The 11,349-nt window shown below is 36.6% G+C and overlaps 1 protein-coding gene across 2 annotated transcripts in view; it reads right to left on the bottom strand.

Moving 5' to 3' along the window:
• Positions 1-30: 30 nt before the first annotated feature.
• Positions 31-11,349, bottom strand: part of itgb4 (integrin, beta 4) — a 29,338-nt gene continuing 18,019 nt past the window's right edge. The window contains exons 32-42 of one of the 2 annotated variants that reach the window (XM_081349085.1): positions 11,083-11,265; positions 10,830-10,964; positions 7,381-7,542; positions 6,314-6,475; positions 5,947-6,060; positions 4,439-4,588; positions 2,972-3,160; positions 2,649-2,804; positions 2,369-2,530; positions 2,077-2,184; positions 31-1,086 (exon numbers count right to left, since the gene is read on the bottom strand). In XM_081349085.1, coding sequence (XP_081205211.1) covers positions 947-1,086; positions 2,077-2,184; positions 2,369-2,530; positions 2,649-2,804; positions 2,972-3,160; positions 4,439-4,588; positions 5,947-6,060; positions 6,314-6,475; positions 7,381-7,542; positions 10,830-10,964; positions 11,083-11,265 — 1,661 coding nt within the window. In that variant the 3' untranslated portion in view covers positions 31-946. The remainder of the gene's footprint in view (positions 1,087-2,076; positions 2,185-2,368; positions 2,531-2,648; positions 2,805-2,971; positions 3,161-4,438; positions 4,589-5,946; positions 6,061-6,313; positions 6,476-7,380; positions 7,543-10,829; positions 10,965-11,082; positions 11,266-11,349) is intronic. The other variant, XM_081349086.1, reaches the window with a different exon arrangement.

Raw genomic sequence — 11,349 nt, 5'->3', positions numbered from 1 at the left:
TTCTAATAAACAAAGCTAACACACAACGAGTCGACTGTGGTAGAATGATTTATTGTTTCATTAAGTGCGGTGAACTGATATGCAGTGAGAAGTTTTGCATACTACATACTACAGCTTGGATATGATGGTGAAATGCAATTATCGTATAAAAATCTTTAAAAACAAAAAAATAAATTCCCCTAAGTCAAAAGTACCGAACAGATTTTTAAAGGCAGTAAAAAATTAATTTAAGGGTAAACAAGTGTAATGTCGGTAATCTTTTCGGAATTTCCAGTAGTGTACTAAACTAAAATACAGCCGCAGGCCTAAAGTTGCAACAGGCAATAAAAAAACAAACCTCAGTAACATATTTACAATCCTAAGAATCGAGTCCATATGCATGCGCTTGTGTTGCGACATTTAATACAACCCTTAACAAGTAAAATTTGATTTAGAAGGAAATTAATTAGTTAAAGATAAAGTGTAAACTCTAAATCATAAGACATGTCACATTTGATGTGAAAAATACATTTAGAAAACCTCTATGCTCAAAAAACGTGATACAACTTGAAAGCAACATCGTGATATAAAATCTGCTAAATTCAAACCTTGTCAGAATGAAAGCAATCAAGCTCAAATAAGCAACAGAAGATCTCTAACCTATCCCATGGCGCATACATTCTCACAAACACTGTAGGAAACCAAATACCTGTTTGGAAGCGATAACACTAAAAGGTTTTTAAGTATTTACATTCAACTAAATATCAAGGCTTGAAGACTTTGGTCTTGATGAGCTATAATCCAAGGAATCCAAGAGCTCAGCTGTTCTCATCCTCACATAAAAACCATATGTTGTGCACATTGGTCGGTGAACTTCTCTAATTAACTTAGTTTCGCTCGAGCGTATATATATATATATATATATATATATATACACACTTTCTGCAGAAGGCAAAAGGGAGTTGGATTAGGCCTCGAAGTATTGCCTCTCCAGCTTCTTTGTGACGGTGCTGCTGGACACGACTCCTCTCTGCACCATCTCCACCTGCCGTGTGAAGGTGCCGCCCGACTCCGTGATCTGCCTGCTCGACATCATCATCATACCGTCTAAAAGAAACACACACATAAACATTAGACACGTGTGCTCATGTGGCGGCCTAAAATGACTGATTCTTTTTTATTTCAATGAAATGAGTCAAGTTTGATGTTTTTAATTTAATATTTTGTATTTTTATTGGATTTTATGGCACTAAATGGTATTTTATGCAGTAGTTATAATCCATTTATTCACTTTTTGAGCATTGACCTGAAAATGAACTTTTCCAACTTAAACTGTCGTAAATCTTAAGTTTGGTCTCTTTTTAAAGACAGCACTTGGTTTGAAATACCATCTAAAGAAATGTGTATTTAATAAATTATACTAAATTTAAAGTTTAGTTACATTTAATAATAATTGTAGTAGAATTTATAATTAATTAATTTGAGAAAAATGCCAATTTTAGAAAAAATATTCTACTTATCAAAATAAATAATCATAATTAGTATAAATTATGTAATTATATTTTGTTGGTTTATATTAAATAATATAAAATACAAATAAATTCAATTAAATCAATAATAATAAGTTCAAATGCTAATTTCAATATTTTATTTTTGTTTTCTGAAAATAATTTTGCACAGTTAAAAACTTTTGATTACGGAGTTAAATTTGACATTATTGTATAGCAATTGGCAGACTTTGTATAGAAATTTGTCTGATTTGATTAAAAAATAAATCATAAAAAAACTACATATAACAAAATAAATTAGCATAATTAATCATAAAACATCCTGCGGGTCCGATTCAATTGAAATTATGAAGGCCGTTCACACCAAGGACGATAATTATAACTAAAGATATAGGGTCACACTTTATATTAGGTGTCTTTAACTACTATGTATTAACATGTAAATTAATCATTTGATACTGTGCACTTATTGTGTACATGCAAGTTTTTATATTGTACTTATATTTTAAAAACAACTGCATGTAATTAATTGTTAGCATTCTTGATCGTTCTTGATAACCCAGCAAGATATGTAGTCGTGTGTCTGTACCTGAAGACACGAAGGGTTCTGAGAACATGGTGTGTGAAGTAACCTCTGTTGGTAGGTTAAACACCTCTCTCTTTGTGACTGACTGACTGCTGTACTGCGACATAGAGCCTGAGGAAGAGGAGGAGGAGAAAAGAAGAAGAGATGATAAAGTTTCAACCATTCATGCACTGTGATGTATTTCCAAGTAAAACAGAATATTTGTCAGACTGAATCATAAAAAGCAGGCTATGATATTATTAAAACATTTAACAGTGAAATAACAGTGACACTGTTCAAAAGTCCAAAAGCATACCTCCATCTTGGGATTCGATGGTGATGATGCCTTCTCGCTCCGGGCCGAAGCCCTGTGTGGTTTGGGCTTGAACTTTGAATTTGTACGGCATGTTTTCTTTCAGGTCAGACACCGTCAAAGAAGTCGCAGCGTTGCCATTCACCTGGAAGGAGCGAATATCTCCTGCACGGACACCAAAGACAGAGTCTCAGCAAGGAAGCTAAAGAACAGGGCTTGTTTCTGATTAGTGCAGTTGCGATGGCTTTTATACATGAAAAATAAAGTGAGGTTGGTGTCTGACCTCCACCATGCAGCTGTTCACAGGTGACCACGTAGCCCACGATGTCTCCATTGGGTTTGCGTGGTTTCTCCCAGCTCAGCTGCAGCGTGTCTGGACTCAAAGCTGTGAAGATCAAAGGTCCTGGAGCGCTGGGAGTGCTGAGAGTGAACGGAGACCCTGAACAACAGCACACACACACATATATTCAAGTTTAAGAACAATTCAATGATACATACACGCAATAGAGTGGTAATATTTAATCAAGATTTCACAATAGCTGCCACTGCTACTGCTGACATTAGCTACTCTGCCCCATATAACTAACATAAAATGAAGCAACTCACCTGGCATTGGGCTCAGGGGGCTCTTGGGGTCGACGGCAGACTCGATGGTAATGACTCCCTCTCTCTCAGGACCCCAGCCCTCTCGACTCTGGGCCTTCACTTTGAAGATGTAGGAATGGTTGGGCAGGAGATCCTGAACCAACACAGAGTTCTGAGCGGGATTGTTCACCTCGACACGCTTTACCTCACCTATAAGAGAAACACAGTACAATACAATGGTAGAATAAATAGACATCAAAAAGACAACATCTGTTATCATATGTACCACATATACGAAATTAAATTGTTGATTTATAGCATATAATAAATGATTGTTTGCTTAGCTTGTCTATGTATTGTACAATATACTGTATGTATGTATATATATATATATATATATATATATATATGTACGTACGTATGTATGTATGTATGAAATATGATAATTTATATATATATATATAGTGCAATGCATTAATTTAAAAAATTAGGAAAAATCCAACCTTTTAGGACACCAATTTTCTTTGTGAATGAATAATGTATCGTAAATAAATAAATGTTCTTCCTTAAAATACATGGTGCATAAGTGTGTACACCCCTATGTTAAATTCCCATAGAGGCAGGCAGATTTTTATTTTTAAGTATTTTTTTTTTATTAATTTTTAGGATACTATGCATCCTGGTAAAGTTCCCTTGGCCTTTGGAATTAAAATAGCCCCACATCATCACATAGCCTTCACCATACCTAGAGATTGGCATGGAGTACTTTCCATAAGATCATCTCTCAATGCAAATCAAACTAGCTTTTAGGCTAACTGAAATAAAACCATGCCAATCTCTAGGTATGGTGAAGGCTATGTGATGATGTGGGGCTATTTTAATTCCAAAGGCCAAGGGAACTTTACCAGGATGCATAGTATCCTAAAAATTAATAAAAAAAAAATACTTAAAAATAAAAATCTGCCTGCCTCTATGGGAATTTAACATAGGGGTGTACACACTTATGCACCATGTATTTTAAGGAAGAACATTTATTTATTTACGATACATTATTCATTCACAAAGAAAATTGGTGTCCTAAAAGGTTGGATTTTTCCTAATTTTTTAAATTAAGGCATTAAGTTCAATTTCCAAAATATGATGTTTTATTCCTCTTTTTAGTCAACTTTAGCATGGGTGTATTAACTTATGCATTGCACTGTATATATATATATATATATATATATATATATAATACAGTAGTCAACATTTGAAGTGGATCAAAAAAGTTCATCAAAGTTGTCCTAAGACAAGAACGGGTATTGCTTAAAATTAACGTATAACTTTGATGAAAGGTTTTGATCCACATCAAATGTTGACTACTGTATATATAATTTACATATGGCAATAAATTGATAAATTATAGTATATAATTGAATAACTGAATTAACTTTAATATATTTATGAATGAATAAGTATGATAACTATGAATGAGAAGAGATGAATCACCTCCATTGATTAGCTGGTAAAGGACGCAGTAACCCAGTACACCGGTCTCACATTGGGGCTCCTGCCAGCTCACTTTCAGGGCCGTGGGCCCCAGGGCAGAGAACACCAGTCTGCTGGGAGTCTCAGGAACACCCGGGTTGAAGCGAGAGTCTGAGGGCACAAGTAGTGCAGACGGTAAAAATTTCAAACCGCAGAACAGACATATTTAATTATCCAGCCACAAATTGTTTTATTGCTTCAGCACTGGGAAAACAGCAGGGAATTGGCTGAGGTGTGTCAGTCTGCAAATGACTGTTATTCAGACGCGAGTTGTGTGTCAGGGTTTAATTGGTTGCAGTGTTGGGGAGTAACTAAAGAAAGTAGAGACGCTTCTAACTTGACTAAATTTTTCTGTAGTTTTCAAAATAATTTAGCCACTTCCCACAATGACAAGGATGACAAAAAATTCAATGCTTTTGCGCAAATGAAAATAAAATAAATAAAATAATTGTGCTCTCTCTCAAAATGCTAGATTGTTTACAATTTATTTTAGTGAATCAGTTCATTCAGACAGTTTAAAGGTAGGGTAGGCAATTTCAGAGTGGCTAGAAATAGCAAGCTAGTTTTGAAAGCATGAGATCCCACCTTCCCTTTAGAGCCTCTCCAAAGCCACGCCTCCTCCAAAACACATGAACGCATACAGCAGGGAGCAAACAAAAGAGCCACGAGAGACGCCTTTAAACTGCCTCATGTCTCAAATCACATAACATTACAATAATAATGAACTACAGAAAAACATAGCGGCTTCTCGTTATTATGGTTATGGCATGAACGCAGCATAAGCTTGTTGTTCTGGTTCAAGAGGACTTCTAAAAGATGACTGCTGCTTGTTTGTGGGACTCGGTGAATATCGTTCTAAACTCTGTATAGCCTTAGGGAACGTGCTGATGACGTGTGATGTCTGCGCGAGCAGGTGTGCGGAGGTATGGAAATACATGTTGACAGGCAGGTAGGACATGGTATCATAGCATTCAGACCGAAAGCAATGATTGGATGAACATTTTTTTGTCCACAGAAGATATATGTACATATTTTAATTTTTAGACCACTTCTATTATTGATTGCTATCAGGATGTGAAGAGAGTTTCAACCAGTATAACAAAAAGTGTTTATAAAAAAAATTGCCTACCCTAGCTTTAACAAGTTCTACATATTTAGTAATAAATGATGGTTTTTTTTAGTTTTAGAATTTATTGTAAAATGATATGCTTAATCTAAATTTAAAGTTGTATGTAATAAAAAATTCATTACATTTTATATATATATATGTATGTATATATTGTATAATGATATATATTATGATATAAAATGATATATATATTAAAATCTTTTCAAAATGTATTATGCTTTCTAAAAGGTTTGTTTGACTTTGGTTCAACTACTTTACAGTAAAGGAAGCTTGAAGCTTGAGAAGCTATGGTTTCAATCAGTCCCCTGATGCACTGATGGTTGTTTCCACGTTCACTCACCCTGAAGAACACTATCCAGGTTCAGCAGTGCATCGTTGATATCTTCAGACTGAGTACGAGCTCTGGAGCTCAAGCTGTAGCTGGTAGTTGTGCTCTGACTGAAGCTAGAGCCCCCTGAGAGAACGCCAAGCCATGGCAGGGTGTGGCGGGAAAGGGTTGGCAGGCAGCCGTCGCATGACGAGAAAACAGTGAGAGAAAAAAAAGTGTAGAAAACAGACAAATGGCATAAGAAAGAGAAAAAGAAGAGCAAGGTTGAAGCGAGAGTCAGCCAAGGATTCTTGCCAAAAGCTGCACCTTGCGAGGCAAATATATAAAATCTGATTGACTTTAACACTATGTGCAGGCAGATCTATCAAGCTCACTTTACCTAAAGTGTCCAAAAATCCTCCAGGAAGGTTTCCCATGACGATAGAATCCCTAACACCATCACTGTCAGTGTAATGCCTGTTCTCTGATCGCTTCCTCAAGATCACTTCCTCTGTGAGAAGCCCGCCATCTCTAAGATCATATCTATGTGTAGTTGAGCCCCCTGATTGAGAAAAAACAGCAATGATAGATAAATGAGCTATAAAGGCAATTTATTCAACAGTTTTGATTTTAGAAGCATATGAATTGAGGTATAAACCTCAAATTTGGAACACAACTTGTTGAGATATGACTTTTGATTTTCTCACAGTTTTAGAGTAAAACGTTTTGGCAAATAATTATATATTTCATTTAAAAACTGAAAATAGTATTTTTCTTAACAATAAACACAAAAAAACTATAACTTATTGTAAGTTCACTCTTAAAAACTTTTTTTCACTTCAGCAATAATACGCCAGGTGTCATCTTTAAAAAGATTTACATTCATGATTTACGACCGTTTAAGTTGGAAATTAAATTTTCAGGTCAATGCTCAAAAAGTGAAAAAATGGATTATAACTACTGCATAGATATAATTTAGTACCATAAAATCCCCTAAAAATACAAAATATTAAATAAAAAAACATTATAGAACTAAAATATATAACATTCATTTCATAAAAAAGTAGGCTTTTTATGACTGCCAGGTGAAGAGCACTAGAGGGTTCGAATCAGGCGAATGATATATTAACAAACCCCTTTATGAAAACCTTCAGAATATAAATTGGAATAAAACTCTAAAGTTTGATGTATGTAAGTGCTGCTGAAGTGGTGATTTTTTTAAACTCATTTTGAGAAAATGGACTTTAAAGAGCATTGCATTTAAAATCACACAAATAGATAAAGTGCAATAAAATAAACATCTAAATATTAATTATTTTGGATGTTTTGTTTCCACTACTCTGAAACAAAGACATGTTGTGGAAGAAAAAATAGCCCAAAACCTCAAAATTGACCAGTACATGAGTATTTTTTTTAAAAGTTGTTTTGGCAATTAACTATTTCTTTGGGCATTTATTACTCTGATACCTTTGCCGGAAATGTACGTTGTGGAGCTGCTGTGATTGGTCACAGCGGGGCGGGGGGTGGAATGGCTGTACGTGGATGAGGAGGAGCTGACGTTGCGGGAGAGGGAACTGCTTCCTCCCGGGAACAGGAAATTCTGGTCCCACTTTCCATTTACAAACTGATCTGTAAGGACATATGAGAATAAGACGACGATTTCATGAATCAGCATAGCAACATTAGCGCATTAGAATTCACAGTTGAAGTTAGCGCTCCAGACTAGCGCTTTGAACTGCAGCCTAGAGGAGGGAATCACCTCAACAGACCCAAACTGCAGAAAGCCTCTCAGTTCAGAAGAAACAATATTTCTATGGTAGAAATGGAATTAGCAATCTACATTAAGCAAGAGAAATGATGCCAGTTAGCACTCTGAGTCTCTTGATGCCAGTTAGCACTCAAGCGACTTTGATAGCCCAGCTGTGGGTTGACGTTGGGTATAGCTGGCATGCTGTCTGCCAGGGACAGGTCTTCACCTTGTGGCAGGGTCTGTGCATGACTATCGCTGGCATCTGTGGCTGGGCTCAGGAGGCAGGGGATGATGTCAGCAGGCAGTTTCCAGGACACTTTACGGAGATCCAGATCCGAACCGACTAGCTGGACATGCTTCCAGCGTGAGCCTTCCGTAATCATGTGGGGAAGTAAGCAAGGCACAGAGGATGTATGGGCTGTCCGTGCTCAATTTAATTCACCCAAAAATGAGAATTCTGTCATTATTTACTCACCCTAATTTCGTTCTAAACCTGTATAACTATGACTCCTGAACACAAAAAGATTAAGTCTACCCTTTTTCATATAAAAAAGGTGAATGTGCCTATAAAGCTCCAAATTTTACAAAACAAAACATCATAAAACTAGGATAAAAGTATTTAACTCTTTACCCGCCAATGACAGAATTTTCCAGCTTTTTGTGTTTTCACTGTTATACGGTAGGGGGCGCTATTACGCATCTTCTGAAAGAGGACAGAATCTCCTGATCAAAACGCCGGCGAAGAAGAAGCAGAAACAAGCGATAGCATATGTAAGCAGATGTAAAATAACGTGATCATCAGCATTAAACAGAATATGAATCAAATCTGCCTAATTTTACTGAATGAAATGTCGAGCCAGGGCGAGCTATAGGACTATGAAGCTTTGGGGGTGTTGATGGACTCCATCTACTACTCTATCTGTTTTGATCATCGTTCTGAATCCGATCCAGGCAAAGTCTTTGACAATTTTGACAGTTTTGTGAATATGATCAAAAATGCTACCGCTGGATGATAACTAAAAAAAATAAAAAATAAAAACTTAATAATAGTAATAACAACTATTGTGAAATGTTAATTACAAGTCTATTTGTGTTTGATAAAAATGTATATTTCAAGTCTTCTGAAGCCACATGATAGCTTATGTGAGGAATAGACTGAAATATAAGACATTATTGGCTGAAGAATCTTGCCCTCTGAAAGTCTGAATAAGTGTGAATGAGATTTATGAGAATGAGTTATGGCGGATAGGAAGATGTTCAGTGAATATCAACTTATATTTTGTTTCTTACACAAAACTGTCATTTTGCTTCAAAACACCATATGGACCATAACCATGCTAGTTTTTATGTCATTTTTGTAGCGTCCATCCCCATTCACTGTCATTTTACAGAAAAGATCAGCCTCTGATTCTGTGCTCCCTGAAGTAAAAAGTCAAACAGTTTGCAACAACCTGATGACAGAATTTTCATATTTGGGTGAACTATTCCTTTAATAACTAGAGTTAGGCAAAGAAGGAAAGAAGAAAAGGTGATAAAGCTGATGTCTTTTCAGCCCATCTATGATGCTAGCGATGTTTATTTTAACTAGCAAGGCCAAGTAAATAGTCTGATCATTCTTGCCAAAAGAGAGCCAAAGGAGCCCAAACGTTAAGGCTGCAACATTCCCTGAAGGCTGCACAAACAATAAGTTAAACTTCCATAAAGAGCCCAGTCACCCAGTCCGACAAAGCCAAAAGAAAAGAAAAAGACATTGTTCCATGGCAAAGGTAAGTTCTTGTGGGGTCTTCAATGCACAGGGGACTAGAAAGAGCCTTTCGATTTCAACAGGAGTTGCATACGAATGATGTAAGGACATCATTCTGTTACGCCAAAGATGGAGGCAGACCTTGATCATGTCTGCTATTGACCAGTAGTTTCTACAGGTCAACGTAGCACAAAAAAAAGCTTTCGAATGCTTGAAACAGTTCCACCAACATGTTCAGGCATGCAATACAGACAAGCATTGACATGTTTCGGAAACTTGTGTGCAAAGTCTTGTTTTAGTTTCCTGCAATCCCTGATGAAAAGACTAGCATTGTTACACCGTGTCTCCACCGGACATGACAGCTGTCATGTGGTGCCGCTACAGCTTGAGGCTGAGTACACTTGATGCGACAACACAACCATTGAAAATCCATTTGTTCTTTGTGTCAGAAGTAGTGAGAGTGCCTGAAGTACGTTAGAATTAGAGCAGTGCATCAGTTTACTATCGTGAATTTGTCATGTTCCGTCACGCCACATTCAGTGTAGACAGCATCACTGATTATAATGGGTTCTATCTGCTTTTGTCACGTCACGGCACTCACGTCTGGTGTAGACACGGCGTTAGGATGCTAGTGTGCTGGTGTCCCCTTTACCAAGAGTTGCAAGGCCAACCAGCTTACACATGCTGCTTGACCACATTCACCAGCTCAAGTTTTGCTAGTGAACACCATGGCTACACTGGTCCACCAGCTAAACCAGAACAAAACCAGCAGCATAAATCATCCTTGAACGTCATGGAAATACATCCTGGTCATTTCAAAAGGGATGTTCAGCAAATACACTACCGTTCAAAAGTTTGGAGACATTAAGATTTTTTTATGTTTTTGAAAGTAATCTCTTATGCTCACCACACCTGCATATATTTGGTTAAAAATACAGTAAAAACAGTAATATTGTGAAATATTATTACAATTTAAAAGGACTGTTTTTTATTTTAGTGTTTATTTTTACTGTGATGGCAAAGCTGAATTTTCAGCATCATTACTCCAGTCACATGATCCTTCAGAAATGATTCTAAAATGGTGATTTGGTGCTCAAGAAACATTTCTTATTACTATCAATGTTAAAAAAAAAAAGAAAAAAAAGTGTGCTTCTTAATATTTTTTGGAAACCATGAAACAATCTCTCCAGGATTCTTTGAAGAATAGAAAGTTCAAAAGAACGGCATTAATTTGAAATAGAAATCTAATATTTTAAATATATTTACTGTCAGATATACTTTTTCTACTTTTTATCAATATAAAGCATCCTTGCTGAATAAAAGTATACATTTCTTACTTACTGACCCCAAACGTTTAGGTAGTGTACATTGACATGACTCCAAAGTGTTGCAATAGTGCACCACATCACAAAAGACACCCACCTTCGGACAGATCTGTGACGCTAGGCCTCTGGCTACTTGTTGGGGATCGTAGTACTTCATTACTGTACATCAGATAGCTGTCATAGTCATCACCAGCTTCTGCATCCACAATGGGAATGTCGGGAATGATGGGAACTGTAGGATTGATGTAAATCATAAACACAATCAATCAATAGTCCGTACAACGGTTTATTAAACAACTACTTGGTCTGAACTTGAGTTTGATTCCACCCCATTTTTGTGAGATGCTTACTTGACATGGGTCTGGTAGGCTGTGATGCCAGGTTGATTGTGGCTTCTCTGTACGGGCCCCAGCCCACCTTGTTGCGAGCACGCACTTTGTAACAATAAGTCTGAGAAGGCTGCAGATTCTCGATGAGCAGCATGCGCTTTTTGGCGTTATCAATCATCACCTTCTTAGAAGGTCCTGAAGGCTCTGAACAGAGAAAAAATATAGACATTTGCAATCAGAGAAGCATTAAACCACAAAAAGTCACAATCCTGACACAGATACCATAAA

The sequence above is a fragment of the Scardinius erythrophthalmus genome (genome assembly GCF_964197995.2).
Source record: "Scardinius erythrophthalmus genome assembly, chromosome: 20".
NCBI lineage: Eukaryota > Metazoa > Chordata > Actinopteri > Cypriniformes > Leuciscidae > Scardinius > Scardinius erythrophthalmus.
Note: the sequence above shows the minus strand (reverse complement) of the source record. Positions and strands in the feature narration are given on the sequence as shown.